General features: G+C 38.3%; 1 protein-coding gene across 4 annotated transcripts in view; it reads left to right on the top strand.

Moving 5' to 3' along the window:
* Window positions 1-27,095, top strand: part of NSD2 (nuclear receptor binding SET domain protein 2) — a 148,742-nt gene that overhangs the window by 78,235 nt on the left and 43,412 nt on the right. For all 4 annotated transcript variants that reach the window (XM_034770825.1, XM_034770824.1, XM_034770828.1 and 1 more), the window contains 6 exons: window positions 483-627; window positions 1,739-1,816; window positions 3,331-3,449; window positions 6,317-6,389; window positions 7,425-7,549; window positions 22,304-22,435. In XM_034770825.1, coding sequence (XP_034626716.1) covers window positions 483-627; window positions 1,739-1,816; window positions 3,331-3,449; window positions 6,317-6,389; window positions 7,425-7,549; window positions 22,304-22,435 — 672 coding nt within the window. The remainder of the gene's footprint in view (window positions 1-482; window positions 628-1,738; window positions 1,817-3,330; window positions 3,450-6,316; window positions 6,390-7,424; window positions 7,550-22,303; window positions 22,436-27,095) is intronic.

Raw genomic sequence — 27,095 nt, 5'->3', positions numbered from 1 at the left:
TTATTGCCAGCACATATAGTAAGTATTATATCTGCCAAACTACTTCTGAATACTTCTCATTACTTCAGTGGAATCTGTGAAGGCCATCACTTGTTTTTTTCCACTAATATTCACCTAATTTTTTATTGTGGTATTTATTTAAACTTTGCTAACTATGAAATTACAAGGATTTTTTTTCAATGATGTGGTTCATTCATTCTCAGTATTCTGAATGTTAAAAGGTGTCCAAGTTATTTTGAATTATAAAGTACAATAAATAATTCTTGCTGCTGAAATGTGTGTTGCTAAAACCTTATTTTTAGGGATAAATGGGATATGCAGGGAATCTTCTAGTCTGTACTGTAGTAGTTCTTTATGAATATAGTAGAAATTTTAAGAGGGTTTGTATGTATTAAACCACTGTGTTAGAATGATACAGGTATGTACAGCACTCTTTTTTAATGTTTATCTCTTTAATATATGCCCCATTTTTGCATAAACAGGTGGTTGCTGAACATCCAGATGCTTCACGTGAGGAGATTGAAGAACTGCTTGAATCGCAGTGGAACATGCTTAGTGAAAAACAGAAAGCTCGCTATAACACAAAGTTTGCCATAGTGACCTCTCCCAAATCTGAAGAAGACTCTGGTAAACGTAAAACTGTGCTAGTGTACTCTAACTAAATTTGATATACATAGTGATGTTAAACTAAGCACATATTTGAGACCTGTAGGGAAAACAGCTATTATTGTTTTCTGGTTTTAATTCTTGGTGTTTGTGCCAATAGGAAAAGAATGCCAATGGTTACAATAAAAGCAATCCATGAAGTCTACATTCCTTACTCATTGTTCTACAAAGTTGTTACATGTAAACGTTCTACTGTTTAGAGATTGGTGGTTTCTCCTTCTTCTTCTGCCCATAAGCAGCTGCCATTATCTTCACTGCCCACTAAATGTGAGTGGTGGGAATGGGAAAATCAGTCATTTTTATTAATGTAAACTTATGGGTTAGTTCTTAAGAATAGTTAAGAAGTGGTTTATAAAATATAACCAGTACTGTCCTTTCTTTTTTTATATATATATATATATATATATATATATATATATATATATATATATATATATATATAATACACATACACACACACACACACACACACACACACATTTTAAAAAAGGTGTTACCTCATAACATTCATCAGCTCAGGAAGCAAGTATTCCAAACTTTATTCTAAACCTTTGTTCCATTTTTGGCATTTTATTGTGGTATACTGCAAAGCTTTTAGGACCGCATAAGAAATTGCAAGATAACTTTTTTGCTTTTGGCTAAGATTCATGGTCTTGATAAACAAAAGTTTATTTAGAATTTTGATATGATAATTTCAGTTGTTCTTTGGGGTAGCTTCCTTAAGAAGGAAGAATGGAGGGTGTGTGGCATTTGCTTGACCCTTCTCAGTCCAGTTATAAATGTCTGGTATACATAGTGTTTTATAGCACTATAGGTAGGCCTGCTGTGGAAGTATTTGAAGCTACCAGGTACTGCTTTGGGCAGTGACAAGAATGAGAGGGAGAATTTGAAAGATTGTCAGATTTGAAACAAAAAAAATGTATAAAAATGGCAGTCAGTTTTGTTATCTTTCTGTGTGTGAAATAACATTTTGTGGAAAATTGGCGAAGTTTTTAACAGAATTTTAAGTGTCAAATATTTGGATATCGGGGTTTTTTAAAAAAAACAACAACAACATTCTGTATCTCTCAAGGTTCATCATTGAAGAATATTGGAGAGGCCAAACGTAAAGTGTTTCAAGACTCACCTAAAAGGAGATCAAGATCCAGAAGTAATTGAAATTTGTGTTATGTGCAATTAGTTCATCATTATAAGTAGCTATGGAGTGTACCTTTATGTAATCACCCACATATCATAACCTCTTTATTTCTTCTCAGATGTTGTCGTCTTTGACTTAGAGTTTTAATGGGTCCCAAATTAAATATCTAAACATTGTAGTACTGAATTTTGTTCAACTTCCTCAGTGTCATATTGCAAGAAATGTAATTGGAATTGTACCTGTACCAGGTGTTTCTAGTACATATCTTTGTGTACGTTTTCAGTTCTCTATAAATGAAAACATGTCAGTTCAATCATTTCCCCATCCAGACCCTACCAGAAAACGTATTGGGTTTTTTTAGTTTTGTTTTGTTTTTTAATGCTGGCTTTTTGTAAATAGCAGGTTCTCCTGGAGCCATTTTAATTTAAGTTTGCAGATTCAGAGCTGCTTTGAATTTAAGATAATAAAAAAGTCCTAAATCAATTGAATATGGAAAAAAACGAATTTGACAGCTATTCTTATTTTTAAGGTTGTTGCCTTTCTTTGAAATGTTTATCAGAAATCAGTTCCCATTGAAACAGCACACTTCTAGCTGTATAACAAATTTAAAATGCTAACTTTTGTGAAAGATTTTTAGATAATATATTTATGGTCTGGGACTCCGTAATTTCTCCATATTAAACATGCAATGTGGCTTCTGACCTTGAAAAGTACTGGAGGGTCAATGTTAAGAGTAAGTGTACTAGGTCTCATCATGAATCATAAATGAACCAGACCTCTTTCTAAGCCATTATCATACCAACTGTACCTCAAAATGGTAGCCACTTACTAGGTTTAATTATCTATGGACTGACCTTTTGTGTTGGAGCTTTACACCGAAATTAAACAAATAACTTATTGTACGTGAATTCTTTATATAATAATTCAAGTAATCTTAAACAGAATAAAACAGAAGCATAATGGAGTTTTAAGACCTTCTATACACTTGTATGTTTAAAGATAGGAATTGCCATTCAAGAAAAAGCCAATGGTCCGTATGATTGGTGATATCCTGTCTCTGACAGAGGCCCCTTAATAGACGTCTTCAGTCTCCAGTACCTGCATCTATATCCTTGGGAAAACTTAATAAAAGAATGAGGGAGACATTCAAAACTTTTGTTCAGTGGTAAAGCACTGTTATGAAGAATAACAGTTACAGCTTTATAGAACAGCTCTATTTTATTTGATAGGGGACAAATGTGGAAAATTGCATATTCAGATTTTAGACTAGTGCTTATGCAGATGGATCTGTCTTACTAAATAAGCTGAATATTTAGCAATTAGGAGTTTGGATACATTTTAGAACTAGCATTCAATAATAGAAACTGGACCCTGGGCATCAAGGGGTTAATTAAATTTGTTAAAATTTTTAACCGTTTAAAAAAAGTAACGACTTAAAAGAAATATAATTTAGATCAGTTTAAGATAATTTCGAAGTGAGCTTTAGATTTTTTTTCATGTAAGTTTCCCCCATCCCCCACCCCAAGGTAACTTACATGGAAATAAAAGAAACCAAAAAAAGAGGACAAAGGAACCTTCAGAAGATTTTGAAGTTCAGGAAGCACCTAGGAAAAGACTCAGGATGGATAAACAGAATAATCGGAAGGTAATTATATCATCGGTTTGTTTAAGTCAATTATAGCAGCACCAATCACTCTGCTATAGTTAAGTTTGTCAGCATTTCCATTTTCAGGATTTAATATTTACTGGGTTTTAACTGCATCAAATGAAGCAACCGTAAAGATGTCTGTTTGGATGCACTTGTTAAAAAGATTTTGTTAAATTAGTGTTGAGGCGGAGACATCTGAAAAGAGGTCCTTGCTAGTTACTTGAACCTAGCTGAAAAAATGTATTAATAGAATTCAATTCCCATGGGCAAGGGCTCCGCCCACTGGTTTTCTTGCTTTACAATTTCATCCCTTTTCTGTGTGTCAAAAGGTAGAGATGTGTATGTGAATGTTACCACCATTTGTCTGAATCAAAGATTGTGTCCTTAAAAATGAATAAAGTACAAATAAACACTTTTAAGAATCAGATTTAAATCTGTAAAGCACTTTAGGCTGGCACAGTGTCCTGAACTCCAATCTGTTAAATTTAGAAATTGCAGTATATATAACAACTGGTTGTTCAGATAGCAGGCCTTTAACTGGCTCCTCTTCAGTTTCTAGCTTGTTTGTCAGAATTAGATAATTCTCCTTCTTCTTTGAGTAGTGTCCAAATGAGTGCTCCACTGTAGGGACACAGACACACCTACAGTGGAGCACCCATTAGGGGACACATCTCGAAGAATCATCTTTACTACACAAAATGAATAACTTCTTTTATGGACTTGCCTAGATCACTAGGGATTCTGTCTATAACAGTGAGCCCATACTCTGCAAACATTTAGGCATGTACTTAACCTTTTCCATGTGGGTATACCCAGCAAACTCTGAAGGAATAATCTGATGAAAACATAAGCATGTATGTAAGTGGCCAGATCAGGCCATAGTAATATAGTATATGAAGACTTACTGTAAAATAGTGTTGTGAATCCCCTGGAGGAAGGAGCATTGTGATCCAATGCTTACTAGGTAATTTGAATACATACGTGCATGCTCTTGTTATGCCTTTGGCTCCAGAAGGTCTCAGACATAGCAGAATGGTTACTTTATTACTTTATTATTTTACCCGTTTCCTCCTCTTAGAAACCTAGAATAGTTCCAGCTGTCCACTTTATCACCATAAACAATTTAAAGATCACTTAGCTGTCATCCACTTGTGGAGTAGTGAAGAGCATTGAAGCTGCACTTCCCATTCTTTAGTTTCAACTCAGTGGCAGATTTTTAATATCCTCTGTCCTGGGGAGCAAGAAGCTTTGGGATTGATCATGAAACTTTGCTCCTTGCAAAGGATCAGTGTGTTGCTATTGTTATTCTGTGCCATTAATTATTCTTTATGAAATTTAAATGCTATAGAACAAAATGATTAGGTAATAATACATATTCATAGATTCTGTCTGAAAAATGTGTAACTTATGAAATTATGATGCATATAGAAATCACATCGGCACAATGGGAGCTGCATTAAAGGAGCATAAATATGTATCAAAAGCAAGGACACTTTCAGTGAAGAGTGAATCAGACCATGGACCCTCAATCATCTTGTTAAAAAATACATCAAGAAATTTATGAATCTGATGGAATTATAGCTTCTAGTTGTCTCAGTGATAGGAAGTTTATATAAACACAGACTTACTTATTCAGCAAAGGGTATGGCTTATGGATAGGCAAAACTGCTATTGGTTTCCATTATGGTGGGTTTTTTTGATCCAGCAGGCCACTTCTTCCTTTGTAGACTGGCTTTGAGGTATTCTACAAAACCTTACCAGCTCAATAATGGATTGACTGAGGAAAATCAATAAATACTTAAACCTCCTTTACAAATTCAAAATATATTGACAGTTGGGTCCTTCCATAATGTCCGTCTTGTTGATCAGATCTGCAGCAGTTTAGGGTTAAGCAACGTTGACTACTACACCTCTACCCCGATATAACGTGAATTCGGATATAACGCGGTAAAGCAACGCTCTGGGGAAAGGGGAGGGGCTGCGCGCTCCGGTAGATCAAAGCAAGTTTGATATAACTCGGTTTCACCTATAACACGGTAAGATTTTTTTTGGCTTCCGAGGATAGTGTTATATCGGGATAGAGGTGTATTTGCATGATTTAGTACTTCAGTGGATCCATAGCTTATAGTTACGATATTCATGGCTATCCCTGTTGCTTAAGTAATTAAGGGAGGTGCCCTATTTTTGACCAGGTGCAATGTCCAGAGTCAAACAGCTGAATGTAAATTCCCAAATTTCTCAAAATACTTCTTGGCCTAAAATATTTGATAAGTTTCAGTCTGGCGCAAATTTATGCAATATCAATATTCCATTGAAAATAGTATTTTATAATGGAAATGCTGGCACAACCTTTAACAATAACAGTGCAAAAAATGACACTGCTATAAGTAGTGACATTGAAAACAAGTATCTGAGACTTAAAATTCAGTGCAGGGTTGATCCTCAAATGTATATATTTCTGCTGCAGTTACGTTAGTAATTTAAAGGTATTAACTTGACCAACTTGGACACAAGAATAATAAAGCTGACTGAAATGCTTTATCTTCATATAGCATTTTCCTTTTCATGCAGGGGTTCATATTTCAGTTTTAGGTGAATAGGTTAGACATTGAATATCAAGCTGGGGGGTTTTTTGTTTTTGTTTGACAGTTTTATAGCCTCTGCTGTTGGTGGTTTATAAAAAATAAACATGCCTAAAATGGAAACTTACCATAGCTGAACTACATTACAATATAGACCAGGATGTTTGCAAAGACATTTTCTTTCTAATAACAGAAATCCAAAAGTAATTGCCACCTTTATCCAATCACTCATAAATTAGGAGTTTTTTTTCTTTTTTCTTTTTTATTTTTATTTTGTGACAGAGGGAGACAAGCAATGACAAAACAGCAAAAACAAAGGTCACAGAAACCTTCTCTTCACAAAAGAACCAGTCAGGTAATGTGGTCAGAATAAGTTTTAATTAACTTTTTCAGTTAACTCATTTAAACTAAACAGGTTGTCTGAGCCAGCCATCTAAACTTTGCTGAAGCCATATTGAGTTATGCTCAACCCAGTTTGAGGGGTTGCACTCTTTTCTGCACTGCCAGCATTTTGCAGTACTATATTTGATTGAAATTGTGTATTGCTGATTTAAAGCAGCAGTTCTGAAGTTCACCATTTGATGGCACCAAATTAAAACTGTTGCCCATTGATATTGTAAAGTAGCAATATAAACCTTGTTGTTCAAATGCATGATTAATATACATTTATCCAATAAAATAAGTTTATATAGTAAATAGTGACCATCAAACTTAAATTAATGTGTGATTCAAGAACTTTATAACAATTGTTTGACGGGAGGCAATGTGGAGAGTTGAGAGGGAGTTGTAAAAGAATCTTGTGTGCTAAATGGTTCATTGATCAGATTTGTTAATCATGCACAGGTTTAAGGTAACTTTTATAAGAACACATGTATTTAACTCTTACATTCAGTTTAAAAAGTTTTAATACACTGCAAAAAGATCTAAACTAATATACATGGTATTGTTGCTGTTTTTAATGTAAGCATCCAGTTCCTTTTATATAACTTTTTTTTTAAAAGGGGATGTTTGTTAACAAAGTGAATCTGATTTTGCTGAGATCATGTAGGCCTTCTAATGTAGTGTTTGAGCAAATTAGTGTTCCATCTCTTTTAAAAAAGTCATAAATTACAGAGTATTGTAATTTTAAAATATTTAGCAAACTATTTGGGAAATTTTTAACAATATTTTAAGTACATATTTGTTTAATTGGAGATCTCTTGAGTCTTCAAAACAAAACGCATCATTATTTCAAAAACTGATTGTGCACTGCTTACTCAGTACTACATAGGCGCCCAGAAGACATACCTAAACAATTCCTTCCCTTATCTGAGGGAATATTTTAAATGGCTTCAGGGAGATAACGTTTAAAGTTCCAAACTTCACTTTGTAAACCCAAATTATTTTACAGCAACGAAAAATCTGTCTGATGCATGTAAACCACTGAAGAAGCGAAATCGGGCTTCAGCAGCAGAATCTTCAACTCTTGCTTTTAGCAAGAGTTCATCTCCTTCAGCTTCCTTAACTGAGAATGAGGTAAAAAAAAAGTGGTGTTCACACACAGCCATATAGTTACAAAAAGTATCAGGTGTAAATCTTTTTTAAAAACACAGAACAAAAAAAAAAATGACAGATTAAATTCTCTAACCTTGCTCTAGATGAGCTACAGTTCTGGCCTATGTAAAACCTGTTAGTGTGTGTATTGCAAATTCATTTATTGTAACAAACGTCCACTTAGGGACTTCAGATATTGTGTTTTTTAAATGTATTTACCAAATTTTTTTTTTTGAATTGTAACCTTCTCTTAGAAGCAAAGTAAAATGCCAGTGTGTTGTGTATTTTCTTCTACAGATTTTATTTAAGTGTCGACTATGTTAATTTCATTGTGTAACAAAACTGTCATGTTGCCATAGGTTTTATATTGAAGCAAGTTTCTTGATCCTCTGTATTTGGTCTACACCAGTCTTGGTCAGTTTTCTGAGCAGTGGCCTTTTATGCTGTCAATCTTTTTCGATCTGTTCAATTGGGTACTATTTCTGTGGTGCAAGTAGCTTAATCTCCAGCATACTTAAACAGGCAGTGAAGGATGTATCTTTTTGATATTTACTTATCATAGCCTTAGGTCTGCATAATTGGTATTGTAACTCTCCTCCATTGACATACAGTAAATTAATTGTATATTCATATTCAATAAATGGAATCCATTCTACTGGTCATCTGTACTGTTAAAACAAACAGCCAAAGAATGGTAGCATGAGAACAACCTATGCACGCTGTTCTAAAAGGGGATTCCAGACATTTAGCAGGAACAGACCTAGGCAACCTCAGAAGTTCATATTAAAAAGTCAGATGTTATAAAAAAAAAATCATGAAGGTTTTAGGTTAGTCAAAGAAGAGAATTAATGTTTTGTTTGTGAGACATAGGAAGGACTTCAAGCTGCAGTTCCTTTCACTTCTCCCATTTCACTGTTTTGTTGAAAACCTAAGTTGCTCAGATACCATCATGAGTGCAATATAAGTATCTAGACTGTTTTCCGTAAATGGCTAATTTTTACAAATTGGAATGATAGCACATTAACTGCTGTGTATAGTTACTATGACTTCAAAAATGTTTTTCTTCCCCTCTTCTCCTGCGTCCCCCCCCCCGCCCCAAAAAAAGAAAAAAAACCCACCAACAACAAAACTAAATGACAACTAAAAACACAAGAACCCTCAGGAAGGACAGCCTAGGTAATACTAGTTCTCATCTTTATCTGAATCAGCTGATTTCCTTCTTTTGGCTTAAGTTTTCCACTTTTTTTGAGCAACTGTTGAGGCTTTCTACCTAATGCTGTATGTGTTTGTGGGATTTGACTTGTCAACCAAATCCATGTAAGGAGGAAATTGTCAATCTATTTGGTTTAAAATGTACGTCTCTTGATGTTGTAATCTGGGAAGACATGTTCTCTGATTTCTAAATATAAATTAAAAAAATTCACTGTCAAGAGATCTTTCTTCAAAGGCTCAGTTGTTTTAGGACTTAGGAAAATCTAGGGTCAAATTCTTTTTCCACCTACAAATGATTGTGAGCCAAATTGTTCAAGTGCATGGGCTGAGCTGAAATCTCTCTGAAATCTCCGCTGCAAACTCTGTGCTATGCGTTGCAAATGAGATAGGAGGAAGAGTAAAACACACTATTGCAAGAGCTGTGCTTACACAATACAGGTTTGCAAACAAGGAAGTGAATTATTTTAATGGTTTCTAAGGAAGGTTGAAAATAAATTTATTGACAACTTAACATTATCTTAAAATAAACTTTTCACAAACAATGGAGACTTCAGCATAATAGTTGGTCATGTGCTGGGTCCTTAGCTGGTGTAAATCAGCACTGACTTTAACTTATACCAACTAAGGATTTGTCCTAGTGAGTTTTCTATGATGATAGCTATTATACCAGTAAATAAATGAAACATGCTAGGCATTTGCTTTTGAATTTATTAGTGATTCTTCTGTGAAACAAAATAAGATGTAAATAAACTTCGGATCTTGTGGGTGGTTTAAAAAATATGTAATGTTACTTTAGCGCTTGCATGTTTGGCAATGTAGACATGTGGCCTAAGGGTGTTAATCAACAGAAAAATCTCCTGGTTGGTAAAGGAAAGGGAGCATTTAAAAATAAATATAAAATAAAAGATGAGGTGATTTAAGCAAATTGATATTTGTTTTTATGGGACAGAGGTGCAAAGCTAATTGATAGGATGCAATTCTTTTATATTAAATATATTTGATCTGCTTTATATTTTTGTGGTCACTTTTATAGCTTAAAGTGTTGCGTTAGACATTGTCTTTTAAGGTATATGAGAAAAATAACAGATACCCTACTTATGTAAGCACACACATGCAAATTCACAGTGCAATGTAGAAAAACTTCTGGCCTTCATGCTCTTTTCAATAAATGACTGTAGATTGATTCCAGGATGGGACCAGATTCAAATGCAACAAAATATTTTTCTGGGATTGTTGGAAGCTGCATTGAGCCCTTAAATTTGTCTTCATTGCTACTAATTTTTATAAAGGACGTATTTTAGTTTAAAACAAGGGGAAGTAAACTAGTTATTTATTAAAAGGGGCTTTAAAAAAATTCTGCATAAAATTCACATGAACCATCAATTAAGTCCAAAATTTTCAAGTTAGTAGTGACTTTGGGTACCTAACTTGAAATACTTTAAAGGGTCCTGATTTTTCAGAAGGTAGGTGCTAAGACTTTCAAAAGATCAGGCCCTTCAAGGTATCTTAAGTTGAGCACCCAAAATCACTAATCACTTTTGAAAATCTTAGGCTGCGTCACCAGATGAAACTTAGTTTTTAATTTTTTTGCAGTTGTTAATGTAGATCACCACCTCAGAAATAAAACTACAGATGAATCTAATCCTGAGAGAAAGTTACTTTTCTGTATATACACTTTGCATCAGAAATGTTTGTCTTTATATCTCATGTGAAACGTTACTTTTGAAGTGAAATTCTTAACGAATTACCTATGATGGAATAGAATTAAAATTTTATTTTAACACTGCAAAAGCTATAGAGAATGAGAAAAGTCTTGTATATGATATAGAACAACTTGGCATAACACCATGAAAGTTTCATGATCTTTGTGAGAAGACATGTAGTTATGTCATTGATCACTTTCTAGAGGACAAAACAAGTGGTGTTCAGTTTTACTTTCTGGTTCTTTACATAAAAAACGGAGTAGATGGATAAATTTTTATGTATTGCATGTGGGTGCCCTTAGAGTGCAACCGTTTTTTTGTTTGTTTTTAAAGCTCCAGGCCCCTAGGACTGCTAGATTATTGGCACACATCTTTCAATGTGTTTGCAATGAGGCATACCTTGTTCAACATTTCAATCACATTTGATGGATATAGATTACATTCAGTAAAATGGGTAGGCTTTTTTAATATTTCAAAACAGGTAAAGTATCAATTTCATGCAGTTTAAGGTATAGGTACATTCCCAAACTTTTCCACAGAAAAGTGGAAGTAAGAAGTATGGGACTTAGAGTATTCCAAGTTCTTAGTCAGGCTGTCATTTACCACACATGGGAAGAATGAATTGAGTTGGCTATCACACAGCAGTGTAAAGAAACCCGTGAAAGGGTTTTTCCCATGCCAGGAGTTTAACAATATTATATTAATACTGCATAGTAAATTCTTTGTCCTCTTATGGAGAAGATTTTAACTTCATTAACACCCAGTATCAAACAAGCTGGATTTCTGTTCATAACTACAACATATTGTGTTTAGAATGACATAATATTCCAAAACATCGACTTCAAGTTGTACTGTTTTTGTATACAGTAAATAATTCTATCACTATCAATTTGTGGCAGATTTGTTATATCATCTGTTTTACTGGTGTTAGCAAATACGCACACAATGAAGAAATCTAAGACAAGGTAAGATATTTGATTAAGAAGACAATCCTAATAAAACACATGCAACTTGTAATTAAAACACCACTTCAATTCCATTTATCTACACAGAAGTCTAATTTTATACAATATACAGATAGAATCCTCAAAATACAATGATTAAAAATATATAAAGATACTATCTTAGGAGGAGATATCTCAGAGGATAGGGAGGAATGAGTTCACAGGATTTTGAAGAAATTACTATGCTAAAGAAAAGTAATTCAAGCTGTTCTTGCAGGCCTGGAAAACTAAAATCCGTATTTCTAGCACTGTTTTTTCTAGCTATCCTTCTAGATAATCCCCTCTGCAAAACAATATTTAAGAATAAACCAAAATGAAAAATCATTGGAGGTCCTCCACAACCTGTAAATCCAATTTCTACTGGAGGTTTTTTTGGTCTTTGTCCTCTGCGCATTAGCAAGAAATGTTGGGGGGAATTAACTTTGATACTTTTTTCCTATTTCATGCCACCAATAAACATCTGAAATGGGGGATCATTGCAAGTAACAGAATTAGTCTTTTACTACTTAACATCACCCAAGGCCTGCAGTAACTGAAGAGACCGGCATTGTCTGCCATACCTTACTGTTTTATTTAGATGCTTTCACGTTCACATGAGAAAGTTCTAACCTTGAATGTTGTTCTTTGGCAACACGTTTTTTTAAATAGAAAATTGAATTTCTCATGTATTATTCTCATCTTGTAAACTCTTTGAACTTCCAAAAGCTGAGATTCTGTTTATAACATGTTCACGTAATGTAGGTTTTTATTCCACATCCATCACCATGGTGTCTTGAATACCTGTATGCAATCAGTAATATTAAATAAAGTTCCATAGTTGTTGTTTATATTCCAGGAATATTCAGCAATGCATACCTTATCTGAAACTTCAAGCCACTGCTAATGATAAAGATGGAACATGTCCTAGACTTCTTACTATCATAGTACCGTGTACACTTATGGCACAATATATTTAGAGAATAACATATCCAGTTTAACAGTTCGGGCCAAAACATACATCTTCAGTTCAGGATCTCCTATACTGAAATAAAAGAAATTTTAACTGTAACTCAGTTGGCTCTGTCAGTTTTTCTGTCTCTTTCCACAATAGATTTTTGTCTGCTGAATACAGTCTGTCATTTGCACATTGAGCTATGTGATTCCCATATCAATTTTACTTAGATTGAAAAACCACAAAGTTACACCATTCAAAAAGGTGAAGAAACAGTTAAAGTAGATTCTTTACCATAAAAACCATCAAAGAGTTTTATTTTGTCAGAAGTCTCAGGACTGGTATACCTAAAAACCTAACCTAAAACCTAACCTAAAAATTAGATTGACCCAGTTAAATTGTTCAGGGCTTTGAAAAATTTTGTGCCCCATGCAACGCAATCAACCTAACTCCCCTGTAGACTCAACTGGAATTTTTAAGGTGACCTAGCTACCGCCTCTTGTAGAGGTGGATTATCTACATCGACAGAAAAACCCTTTCCATCACTGAAAGAAGCATCTATGCTACAGTGGCACAGCTGCAGTGCTATATGTGTGCCACTGTAGCGTAGGCATACCCTCATACTCAAATTTATGCAGAAAACCACTTCCTGGATTACTATGACACAGAAATCAAAGTCTTAGAAGTTGCTTCAGGGCTTGAAGGTTGGATGTCCTTAGTCTTAAGAGTCATGGAAGTGAATAGCCAGCCTTCAAGCCCAGACTTCCTGAAGAAACTTCTAAACTTTCGTTTCTGGGTGATTGTAATCCTACTAATGTGTTTATAAAGGAGAGGGAGGGTGCCTGATAGAGGATGCCACTTAAGCCAGCCCAGTGTCTTGAGAAAACTCATAAGCTATTTAATTGGGGAGATGGGAGAGGTCCAGGGAGGTCTATGGGAAAGCAAGGTATTTGAGTTAGTCTTGTTTGTAATTCTGTAGAAGTGATTGTTTTAACCGACAACAGTAGGAGCAAATGAAACCTTTCTGACATACCCTGTTTTCATTTTAAATATCCATTTAAAAAAAATGATTTTGTTGAGTATTTTTCTAGATTGCTTGTGATTCTAAACATCAGTGCTCGGTTAAAATGGGAAATTGGGAGGGCTAGCTTTTCTGGTACTAGGAACATTTTTCTTTAATTTCTTGGATATCTGATTATAAAATGCATAAGCACAATGTTAGAAGATAATAAAAGCAAGCAATACCTGACTAGGAAGTTGTGACTGAACATGTCTTGGGTACAGTGTGAGATCTAAGGCCACGTGCTGTATAGTATTTGGGGGAAGTGCTGTTACACATGCACAGTGTTGATATTATAACAGGCATTTTATACAAAAATTAAATAATAAAACCATGAAGTGACAGTCTAAGGAAAAAATAGTTGAAACTTTAAAATTACACTTTTAGTGGCTTGGAAATCTGAAAGGAGGCTGGCTATGTGAGGGGCTAACCCTACCTTGGATTCCATTCCATCTGTGTATCAAAGGTGGAAAACAAATAGTGTAAAAACATTACTAACACTTTTACACTTTAAAATGCTGTTTGTTTTGAGCCTTACTAGGCTAGAGAAGATTTGCCAGTCTCTGGGAAAGCTTGTGTAAGTCAGAGCTACAGGAAGGAAAGATTCATAATACTAATGCTATACATAGAAAACGTACATAACCCTTCCTAGCTCTGCGTTTGCTAACACATGATGGACAATATTCAAAACTTGCTTCTGCTTCCTGACTTTCATATTCTTGCATCAAACATTTGCGTTTTTTTTCTAGGCCATTTAAAACTAAGTGATGTCTTGGCTTTTGTTTTTTTAAGGAAAAATACATGGCAAATGAGACATTGAAGAAGGCTCTATAAATACATTTTAAAAAAATTCTTAAATTTGTAGATAATCATAAACCTAAGACCAAAAAAATCTTAATGTTTAATTTCTCTAGGTCTGTTGGCTAAGGGCTTAGAAAAACAAATTGGATTTTTTTATTTTTATTTTTTTTAAACGGACTGCAGATTGGATGAGTGCAGCCTTCTTTTGCTTATCATTTTGGTACCTAGAATTCCTATTACCTTCTGCGGCGCCCCTCCCCCCCCTTCCCCTTTGAACCTACAGCATTTGATGGTTTTGCATTGGCCCCTTGAGGTTTTTGTATTTAATATTTGGAACTGACTGTTTTAAAGGTAGTATGTTTGTAAAGAAGTATGTATGTGGAGGGAGTGAATATTGCCTTTTTTGTTTTTGTATTAAAAAAAACTTCAGAAATAACTTACTTTGGTACATGCTCATTTGAAACTCAGGCTAAAATTTCCTGTCTTTGCTGCCTGACTGCTTATCACAGCGTGGCTGGAGGACAAATCGATTATATCAATATATTCAGTTCACTTTATAAATGAGAATTCCTTTGTCCAGGTGTGGAGCCCATGTTAATACTTGGTGTACGCCCACTTAGTCCTTATGTGAAGTGGGTGTGTGCAGATTAGGTGTGGCTCACCTGATAATCTTAATTTTAAAAAATCAATTGCTCTTGGTCCCTAGGGTATGGTGCATTGGCTTGCTGCTCCATCGATATCTGTTAAATACAATGATGGAACTGGCATCAGATATTTGGTACAAAAACATTGTGATAAATGACTCTACTTGTAAAAAGGAATTGCTTTATCTCAAATTTAGATAAAATGCCTAACGTTCACGTGGTATCTATTGCAGTGTCATAATACTTATCCTCTGAGCCCTCAAGACCCTTCTGATGAATGATTTTTTAGTTGGCAACATAATTATAGCTTGCACCTGATGGGAGTTTTAAATTAAGAAAATTGAAAAAAATGACTTTTTTATCCATAAACACTACTTTTAATTTCCCTTTCCCATTCGTTCCAGAAGAAAACACACCGCCAAACAATTTCACTAGACACATTAAAATTAGAAAAACTAACTCCAGAAAATATACACTGGTTCTTAGGCCTTAAAGTTATCTCAACTTGTACAGAGAAACACCTAATTTCTTCCTTCTTCACCCTTCCCTAGCACCCCCCACAAAAATTGCATGTGAGCACACCCTCATGTATTCAACATCTGTTTTCTCAGGAAGGAAACTGCATTATTCCACAGAACTGTCTCGTTGTTTTGTATAAGTCCATTGAGGTTTTATTGTGCGTTATTATTATGTACTCCTTCTGCACAGAGCTGCTTGGCCAAAGTAATAGAATACACTAGAAAATATTGGGCCAACATTTGCAAAATTATACCCATAAATATGAACCAAAATTCAGGGTCTGTTACGGGTTTAGTTACAATAGATTTGTGCATCAAATATTATGGTATACAAAGCATTCTTGTTATGTAAGAAAACAATAATGAGTAGAGCTTTTATAAAAATTATTTATGTAGCCTTCTTGGAAGTAGGTTTACCATTGTCAAAGACAGTCCACTAGACAATCCCCTGCCTTTAGTAACCCTGGAAAGGACTGTAAGGCAACTGAAAGGTGTATTTCAAGGGAGGGGGGAACTTCTTAGGAAATGAGGCCTGAATATCCTCTTTCATACACAAATGTAAATCTAGAGTAACTTCATTGAAGAGAATGGTATTACACTAATACAAAATGGGTGAGAGAAGAGAATCAGGCTTAGTGACTACATGCTTTGTTTGATTATATACTATCACATTTTATATAGTTTTACATAACTTCCAGTTGCTGAAAATCAGGAGAAACATGGCAATATTAAAACAAAAGATTTTATAAATGCATCTGAAATTGTTTCTTTCAGTTTGACTCAGTACTACAAAGTCTGTCAATAACATAACTATGGAGAAATTAAATTTTAAAAAGCAATGCAATCGAATTTCTTGACTAGACTCACTTTTTTAAAGATCTCATGTATTGTTTACTTAAGCAATATATAATGTATAGTGTTCACAGGGAATATGAGATCTTCAGGCACTAAAGGAGAATTTGTTACTCCTGCAAGTGACTTAATAGAATGACTAATGAGGTCATTGCTATTTAGGTGCAGAACAAAGTCCCAGAGTGAAATCTTGGCCCAGTTGAAGTCAACAGCAAAACTCTAATTGAATTCAATAGGGCCAGAATTTCACTCCTCCTTTTCCCCCAGTTTCCAGTGAAGAAATTATATTTGATTTCTAAAACTCCCTCCCTGTCAACTGACTATAAATCATTTGCTGCTTTGTCAATATTATGCTGGGTAGATGCTTCAGAGGCAGTCCTTCCTAACTACTTGGGGGAGGAGGGGAGTTAGGAGAGAATGATTACCCTGTAGCAACTGGAAGATTTGATAGTGCTCACGTTTCTAGATAGGTTGATGACACACATGCACCTAACTTAGGCAAAACAATGAGATACATCCAAAAACAGAGGATCGCTATTTTATTGTGTACACAATGCACAAAAGAGTAATGGAACACTTAACTTTTGAGTAAGGTCACATTGAAGAAACCTGCCAATTTTTACAGTAAATATTTTAAACAAATGTCTACATTGACTTAAGCTTATTTTCCCATTAGTTTTTTTTTAAAGTAGCACTAAGTGCGTGGGGAGGATAATATTCCTTTGTAAGTGTAAAAGGACACATAATAAAATTGCAGGCTAAACCCATAGCTAAAAAATATTAAATGTCTGATCTTGCCACTGTGAGTGATAGTCACCCTCAATTTTGACTGAAGATCAGGAAAGAGAAGTTAATTTTACACAATTTATGCCTTATTAAGGAGTTTGCTCTACAGTTTGTAATATGAATACATGCTCATTTAGTGGACTTGGGGTAAATTCTAATAAATAGGAACTTACATTTTATACACACACTCCCACACACCAACAGTACCAAATATGCAGAGCACTGCAATCTAGAAACTTGCACATGAACTTTTGTTTGCTTTTACTATGCAATATTTTAAGGCACATTAAAATAGTAATCTTCTTAGTTATGTTTCACTCTAGAGGTGACTGCATTACAGTGAGTGAACTGATCCTTAATTATACTTTTGTTAGTTTAAAAAAAAACACAACACTTTGGGATTAAAAAAAAGTGCTATGAAATTCTTTCATCACCCAGATTAATCTGAATCCTTCCCACAATATCAGACATTGCTTAGGGCATGAGCAAGGCACTGCCATCCCTGTCTAGCCTGGGTCACACTTCGCATGAGTCCCTGTATGTCAAGTCTCATGAGTTTTCCCTCTTGTGTTTGGCATAGGGTTTCTTTCAGTTGGCTCCTTCTTACATGTACCTCCTGCTGCCCAATAGCATGTCTGCAATAGCAGACACTTTGGCTTTATTCTTAATACGTGTACCAGATATTTCCATCCTCTTTTCTGGATAACTTTGGAGACAGGAAATTGTTGAACTCGCTAACAAATCTTGATGAGATGAGAGCTAAAGAAGGTGAGAACATAAAGATTATGATATGATAGATATTTGTGGGATTCTTGTTTTACGTATGAGAGGTTCACGAAGCATGGTTATGAGACATAATTATTAAGCTTTTCTCCACCTTCAGAATGACTTCATCTACCATCCTGCCCATAAGTGGCAGCAAGGCTATTGTTTCATAGCAGCAGCCCACATGAGGCACTTGGAGGCTATGGTATAGAGTGGGATATCGCGGTATTGATACTGATGAGGTTGGAGAGAAGCTTGGATGGAATTGGATTGTTGGAGAGATTACTTTGTGGAAGTCGTTAATAGTTGCGTTTGGGTGAGTGTTTCATTAGGTGTTGGCAGTCTGCCCCCAGTTTGGTAGCTGTGTCCTTTCAATGACTATGGGAAAGTCTACACAAGAAAATTAAGTTGACCTAAATTACATCGACGTACAGCCACTGCAGTAATTAAATCATTTTGTATGTCTGCACTATGCTTCTTGTGACTGCAGTGCACATCTTCACCTCAGCACATGCACTGATTTAACAATGAGTGGAGAGCATTGTGGGGGACGGCTTCTGAAAAGGCAGCAACAGTCGATATAAGCAAAGCAGTATCTACACCTTACTACATCAACCTAGGTGCTATGCCTCTTGCTAAGATGGAGTTAAGTAGGCATAGTGTGCGAGTTATCGATGGGAGTGTAGACCAGACTTACCTTAGAGTGACAGGGTTGAAAAATGCTTCTGTGCATTGAAAACATGAAGCACCTGGAGGGTGGAAGAAGGGATTATGGGAAGCTCTCCCTGTCAGTTTGTGTGGTAGTTGTGGACATAAGCAAGTTATGTGAAATTATGTTGTGGACATAATAAAAAGCTGAGATGTTTGATTTTAGTTCTGTTAGCTCTGGTCTACGCTACAGAGTTATGTCGACGTAAGGCAGCTTACATTGATCCTAACTCTGTACGCATCTACACTAAAATGTAACTTCCACCGATGGTACATGCCCACTGTACCGACTTAATAACTCCACCTATATGGAGTGCTTAAGTCGATGTAGTTAGGTCGACGCAGTGTTAGTGTAGGCACTATGTTGCTTATATTGATACTTGCTGCCTTTCAGAAGCCGTCCCACGATGCCTTACGCTAACAGTTAAATCAGTGCAAACACTCCTGGTGAGGATGCTCACTGCCGACACAAAGAGCATAGTGTGGACATGCAAAAGCGATTTAATTACTGTGATGGGTGTAGGTCAACATAACTTAGGTCGACTTAATTTTGTAGTGTAGACTTGCCCTTAGTTTCACGTATTGTTATACTATACGGGTATAACAGATCTGATCAGAGGACACTGTAGGGCCATTGTTGATGGGTTTGTCTCTGTTCAGATATATGATACAGTCTGGAAGGGTATTTAAATGGTGGTATAGTTGTGCCCTTTTTTTTTTTTTTTGTTCTGTGTAGGTGGTTTCCTCTGACAAAACTAGATTTGGCTGAGAGTTTCTGTGTTGTGTTAGTATCCCAGGAAGGTGTTAAGATGCCTTTAGTATTGGTATATTCTGTAGATTGCCGTGTTACCCTAAGTGGGCTGATTAAGTCCATCACTGCAGTTGCATTAGAGGTGTGTGGGTTGATCCTTTCTGGTGGTGCCAATGTTTATGCAGATGACTGTTGTATTTCAGGTTCTATGCTGATTTCCTATTAGCTTCAGGGTTGAGTTTAAGGTATAAAAACCCAAATAGTTTAGCACTTGCCCTTTGCTGTTGTGATACTGAAATATTTCATAGATGAAAAAGCCAGGAGGGACCATAATTTAAAAAAAAAATTCAGAGACGGTCTTGTGCTAACATTGTTCTGGCTTAGAGAAAAAGGAGACTGGGAATGAGGAAGGCATTTTCCATGTGAGGATTCTGGAACATTCTTACCCTCTTTGATGCAGCAGAGGCTATGTTAACCTTTAAGGCACACTTCACACCCATCTCTCAAATTTTTGGGAATGCTTTTTGATGGTGTTTCTTTGGGGAGCAACTAGTATTGCTGTATTTTATGAATTTTACATTTTTTAGTTTGTATTTTTTTAGTGTTAAAGCATATAGAGCAGAGTTAAGTTTTCATTCCTTTCAGGGTACCTAACAGTTCCTGGATGTTTTGTTTAAAAATGATTAATTTGGGCCATCTGTAATGTGAACATACTAGGGTTTAAAAAATAAGAATACAAAACAGTTTAAATACTGCTCATACGAATTAAAATTTTTGTGATTATCTTAAACATGGTCAGTGTGTCAGATAATTTAAATCAGGATGGAAACAGTTCTGTATTTCCACAAACTCCCAGTACTGTCCATCTCAAACTCATTTTTCAGCAAGATGGCTGCCGCTAGCAGTGCACTCAAAAATTTCATTTTCAACTTAAAACTATATGAAACTAATTATTTCATAATTCTTTGATATGAGGTACATCTCCCAATATAAATTGAGTGATTACTTTGCTCAGAGAAACAGTTTCCTTTAACTATTTAAATTCTGAGATTTTTAAAACTGCTAAACAGAATTCTTCAGTGTTTTGAAATGAGGAAAAATCCTTGAGTGTAGATGTAAAACACACATACACAGTCCTAGAAGATTAAAAGGACACTATCAAACTATGGTTTGTCTTTAAAATTACCATTTTTAATCAATTATTTGTAAAAACCCACAGCCTTTCTGGACCTCAATTATATGAAATTTCCTGTTATCCAAATCAGGATCATCTCTTTTTACATCAATTAACACTGAAATTCTTTCAATTATCCAAAACTTTATCTGAATATATTTGAAGAAACACCTTTTCCCCTTCTCCCTCTCTTCCCTATGCAATATATGGATTTGAGCCGTTGTGTAAAACTTAGAAGTTTGAAATAAAATGTCCTTGCCTACCAATTTTGTCTTTCTTCATTTAGCAAACAGCCCCCTCACCCAAGTTTCCAGGACCACAGAAACTCTACAATCCAACTGATCACCCCCATATTTACAACAGTTATAGTAGGTCACAATTTTGGGCCTTAGAGTGGACATACCTCTTACCTGTTTGAAAGCTTTTACCAGTTTTAGCAGTCTTCCCTGTAGAACAAATATCTCTTACAGGTAGAAGTTGCAAATAGATAGAAATATCTTAAGTATGAACACTTTAGATAAGCTAAGGTGTAATACATGGATATCTGGGTTTAAAAGATAGTTTTTTTTCTAATTTTTCAAAAGAATTGTTTTTGTTTTTGTTTTTTAATTCCAGTTACATCTGTGAGATGAGCTTGCAGGTTTTTTCCAGTCATTGTATTTCACCAGGGTAAATTTGGACATCTGTACCATAGATATCAAAAGGGCTTTAATTCCTGTTTTTGGAATAGGACTAGAGCATTTAGGAAGTAAACTGGATGTTTTGAAGCCTTTGGGGTTAGTATAAAGGGCCATTTCATTTTCATTCAATGTCTCCAAGAGAATTCATTTGTGTATTGAAACATGTTAGTTAGGATGACAAGTACCAAAAGTCTTCAGCTTCACTTTAGTGTAGGCTAAAGTGGCATTGATAGCCTGCCTCCATAATGTTTTCATTGTAGAAATCTTCAGGAATGCTGCACTACTCTTTTGACTTGGCTTCTGATGCTTACTTTAAGAGGACAGTTTTGCAGTCCTTTTTTAATTAGAAGTCCTCACCCTGTTCTCCTTGCGGTGGGGGTGGGGAGATTTATTGCTTGTTAGTCTCCCACTGGTAGGAATATACCAAGGCCACCCTGAAAAGGGCGGGTGGGGGGAGTTATTTACCATAGTAAATGTGATTCTGAGAGTGTTGCCTCTGCATATTCACACTACTGGTCTATCTTTTCCCTTTTCCTTGGAGTTCTGCACTCATGAGACTGAGATTTAGAGGAGTGAGTCAAGGTAGTTGGGGATGTCCTCACATGTTCTAGGCAAGGCTCCAAAGTTCAGTTTTATGAAGTGATGTTTCTGCTGTACAGTAGGGCAGTGCTTTTCCATAAGGTGTCCAAAGCTCAACAGCAATGATTATATGCATCTAATAAGTGTGAATTTGCAGACAGCGTTCTTCAGAGAAGCAGAGTTACTTACACACGTGTTTTCTATTCCTTAGACAACATACCTACCATTCATGTGCATATGGTACAATATGTTGACCTCTGACTAGAAAGTAATAGAAAATTGAAGCTAAAATGGCATGCAGCAAGATCTTGAGATTTTTATCTACACTGTTGGTTTAGTCTGTGAAAACCAATGGTTAGTCCTTTTTACAAGGCATCCACAATCATTTAACTCTAGTTTTTTAAGAAAATTTACTTTTGTGGTGGCAAAGCAAATAATGGTCTGACACAGTCTTGGTCTAGAATTCCATCTTCATATTTCCTTTAGTGACTTTCTCTCACAAAACTATTACACTCAACCATTTTCCTCTGTGAATTTGATAGATTTAATGCATACATTTAATCTTCAGATCTCGGATGGTCAAGGAGATGAGCGATCAGAGTCGCCCTATGAAAGTGCAGATGAGACTCAGACAGAAGCATCTATATCATCCAAAAAATCTGAGCGAGGAGCAGCAGCAAAAAAAGAATATGTGTGTCAGGTGAGAGACGTTAGTTAGTCATTTGTTACTTTTGGGTTTTCTTTCTAGAAATTTTTTTTTAAAAGATACAAAACTGAGACTAGAATTAGGGTTTTGGGAACTCGGGGGGAGTTAGTGCTTCATCCAAGCCTGGGTTATTTACATCTCTTCAGAGAGGAATAGTTTAGTGATATGAGCACTAGACTAGAAGACCAGGATTGTTGAATTCTAATTTATTCCTCTATTTGACCATGGGCAAATCACGTAGCCTTTCCTCTTTAGTTTCCATAACTGCAAAACAAACATAATACCTTTCTCAAAGGAGGGCAGGTAACTAAATAGTGTTAGATTGTAAACCCTACAGCTCAGAGACTTGTCTCTGTGTGTGTATTTGTAAAGTGTCAGTGACACCACAGTGATATCGAGATTACGGCCTCTGGGCACGACTGTAATATAAATAACACTTGCTTTAATGATGGTATTGGTATGGTCAGGCTTTTAAAAAATAAAATAAAATGCTGCTAGCAGTGTTTAAAAAGGGATCGTTACTTGTGAAATGAGGTAACGTACATCAGGGAATATCTGGTTTGTCTCCAAGGGCCAAACAAGCAAATTCTCTCTGTCTCTCGCTCTTTACATATAGTAATAATGAAATTACATTTATTTTAAAATGCTGAGGTGACTAATCACTTAACTGTGCTGTCATTATAGCTTGGTAGTTTTTAGTTCTTCGAGTGCTTGTTCATGTAGATTCCATTCTTGGTGTGTGCGCCCACGTGCACACTTGTCGGAGATTTTCTGCACTCCTATGTGGCAGAATATTAGGTGCCGCTGGCCCTGCGCCCTCTCAGTTCCTTCTTACTGCCCATTACGGTTACTTGGAGCGCCTTGTCTTGCTTCACAAGAGCAGCAGCGGTTGTCCATTGACTGGTTTAGTGGTTGTTATACATAGTGTGTGTTAGCCAAGAGAGTCCCACTTGGGACTTTCCCTGAGCGGGGCATGCCCCACTCCCCCGGCTTCAAGCCATATACGTCATGCAGCAGGCCGATGCCGATTAGCGATCCACATAATAGTTGTCTTAAGTGTCTGGATCAAGGCCACAGAAAAGACAGGTGCTGCATCTGTACCATCTTTCGCCTGCGGACTCAGAAAGAGCAGGATATCCTCTTGAGGGCGTTATTGATGGAGGCAGCTCTTCATCTGGCATCGGAACCCTCCACCGCGGCACCCACGCCCAAAACTTCGGCCTCGGCACTCACTGCCGGCGCCGGACTTGGCCCGGCACAGTTCCGTTTCACCTGCGCTGAAGAAGAGGCTGAAGAAAAGAAGCCCCTTGGCACCAAAGGAGAGAGGGGCCTCGGGCAAAGGACTTGTCAGGCCATGCACCCACTATGGGGCTTCATGGGAGTACTACAGATGTCAGAGCCACCAGCCATGCCAGGGACCTACCTCCCACGCTAGGCAAAAGCAGGGGTTCCCAGCCAGTGATGGGACCTTCAGTGCCCGAAGTGGTCCCGGCGGCTAAGGAGCAAGGCCGACCGGCTCCGCAGGTGCCACGCCAGGTGACCGATACTGCTCCACTCATGGCACTAAAGGGAAAAGCCACCAGGGTGCTGCAGCGTAGACTGGCGGAACACCCCAGGTCGCCGGATCGAAGGCGCAAGTCCCCATCACTGTGACCTCGGGACCAGTCACCGCAGCCTAGTTTGCCAGCCAGAAGGCCTAGATCTCCATCAAGATCTCCTCCTACTAGGTGAGGGACTAGGCTTGTGGCGTCGCTCCCCATACCAACGACCATCTGGCCATATGTCGCCTAGATGCCAAACACGCTCTCCCAGAGGGTTTCCTCGTAGTCGATCTCCATCCTGGAGGGCTTGTTTGGGATCTCGGAGGATAGCGGTCAAGGCCAGACTGCGATTTTAGCCCATTGCTGAGACAGGGCAACTGCTCTCCGACGCGGGAGACTAGAATCATAGAATATCAGAGTTGGAAGGGACCTCAAGAGGTCATCTAGTCCAACCCCCTGCTCAAAGCAGGACCAATTCCCAGCTAAATCATCCCAGCCAGGGCTTTGTCAAGCCGGGCCTTAAAAACCTCCAAGGAAGGAGACTCCACCACTTCCCTAGGTAATTCATTCCAGTGTTTCACCACCCTCCTAGTGAAATAAAAGGTGGCTCCAGCCACGTTTCCAACGCAGCAGGGACCATGGTCCGTCCCCCACCCCGTACTATGGCGGAAGTAGAGCCTGCGCACCATACCCTGGGGTCGAGGGAGCCTTCCCCTGACAAGGGATGGGATGACACCTTCCCCCAGGCAACAGAATTGTCCTCGTCGTCCCCAAACGAGGTGGTGGCTGGACCTTCCCACACCAGCACTCCCCCGGACGATTTTAAGGAGCACCAGGCCCTCTTTAAACGGGTGGCTGAAAATCTTGGTCTGCATATTGAGGAGGTCGCTGAGGAGGCAGATGACCTCTTCAATGTCGGCCACCACACTGGCAAAAATTGCATTTCCTGTCTACCCAGGAGTGCTCAAAATAACCAAATTGGTGTGGCAAACCCCTCATCTGTTCTGCCGACGTCAAAGAAAGCGGAAAAGAAATACTATGTCCTTGCAAAGGGCTTAGAGTATCTATATGCTCATCCCCCCCATGGCATCATTGGTCATATCTGCAGTGAATGAAAAGGACAGGCAGGGTCACCTCGCAGAACGCCAAAAAATAAGGAGGCCAAAAGACTCAACTTATTCGGCAGGGAAGTTTATTCGACAGACAGCTTATAGTTTAGGGTCTCTAACCAGTAGGCCCTGCTGGGACGTTATAACTTTAACCTGTGGGACTCCCTTAATAAGTTCACAAGGGTCCTTCCACAGGATCGTGTCCAAGAGTTCGCCGTGTTGGTGAGCAAAGGCACGGTGGTGGCCCAGGGAGTCCTCCAGGTGTCCTGGGACATGATGGACTAGGCTGCCAGGCTGGTCATGTTGGCAGTGGCCATGAGACGTAGCTCCTTGTTGCAGGCTTCTGGGCTGTCCCAAGAGATGCAGACCATAATCCAGGACCTGCCATTCGAGGGTTCGGTGCTCTTTTCTGAGCTATTTGACTCTGGGCTCTGTGGGCTCAAGGACTCCTGAGCCACCCTCCAATCCCTGGGCTTGCACACCCCTCAGCAGTCCAGGAAGCCGTTCCATCCTCCGCCTCTTCCAACGCACTCAAGGTCCTGGAGGGCTCCCAGGTCTGGCGCCTACGGGCAAAAGGACAAAGACAAAGGGCCTAAGAGACGCTGCCTGGCTGCCCAACCTGACCCTCCCAGAAGTCAGGGAAGCCAGAAACAGTCATTTTGAAGGTGCGCTCGAGGACTGCACCCCAGCCAATGTACTGGATCCAACCCTCCTTTTCCTCAACTGCCTCCACCCTTTTCAGTCAGCCTGATCCCGTGTCACCTCAGACCACTGGGTGCTTGATATGGTTTCTTCAGGCTACACCCTGCAGTTTATAGCCGACCATCCCTCCCATCCCCCTTATCCCGTCCCTCTTCAGGGACCCGTCTCACGAGCAACTCCTCGTTCAGAAAGTCGAAAACATCAATCGATATCAGGGAACTCAGAGCGGTTTGACTAGCCTGCCAAGCCTTTCTACCTCCTACAAGACAGGGTGGTTCAGGTCCTGATGGACAACATGGCTACAGTCTTCTTTATCAACAGGCAGGGTGGAGCCAGGTTGTCTGCCCTTTGCCAGGAAGCCCTCTGGCTCTGGGACTTCTGCCTACATCACAACATCCATCTTGTGGCTGCTAACCTTCCAGGGTCCAAGAACGCTTTGGCAGATTGCCTCAGTAGGATGCTCTCGTCTCCCCATGAGTGCTCCCTTAATCCGGAGGTGGTTGGTTCCATCTTCTACAGGTGGGGAAATCCCTGGGCGGACCTGTTTGTATCCAGCCAGAACAGGAAATGCCACGTCGTTTTCTCAATTGGGGGCATGGACAGAGGAGCCCTGTCAGACGCCTTTCTGCTCCCGTGGTCGGAGGTTCTGATATTTGCCTTTCCTCCGGTGCCATTGCTACCCAGGGTCCTCATGAAAATCAAACAGGACAGGGTGAGGGTCATCCTCATAGTACCGGTGTGGCCGTGCCACCATTGGTTCAGCACTCTGCTGGACCTCTCAGTGGTGACCCCATTCCAGCTACCACTCAGGTCGGACCTGTTGTCCCAGAACCATGGCAGTCTTCTGCACCCAACCTGGCAGCATTACATCTGATGGCTTGGTTGCTGCGTGGCTAAATACGAAGGAGCAGCGGTGCTTGGCTGAGGTTCAGCGTGTTCTGTTGGGAAGTAGGAAGTCCTCCACCAGAGCGATCTACCTGGCCAAGTGGAAACGATTCACCTTCTGGATTGCAGACAAAGGTGTTCATCCTGAGCGGACTTTGCTGCAACTTATTCTGGACTACATCCTGCACTTTAAGCTCCAGGGCTTGTCCCTCTTACTGATCAAGGTCAGTCATCTTGGCCTTCCACCCGCCATTCGAGGGCAGGTCGGTTTTTGCTTAGGATATCACGGCCAGAATCCTTAAGGGCCTAGAGCACCTCTACTAGCACATGAGGGACCCCAACCCTCCGTGGAACTTGAATCTGGTGCTCTCACAATTTGTGGGTCCTCCCTTTGAGCTGCTGGCTTCCTGCTCCCTT

Source organism: Trachemys scripta, chromosome 5, assembly GCF_013100865.1.
Source record: "Trachemys scripta elegans isolate TJP31775 chromosome 5, CAS_Tse_1.0, whole genome shotgun sequence".
NCBI classification, from domain to species: domain Eukaryota; kingdom Metazoa; phylum Chordata; order Testudines; family Emydidae; genus Trachemys; species Trachemys scripta.
This window is presented reverse-complemented; position numbering and strand designations above follow the sequence as displayed.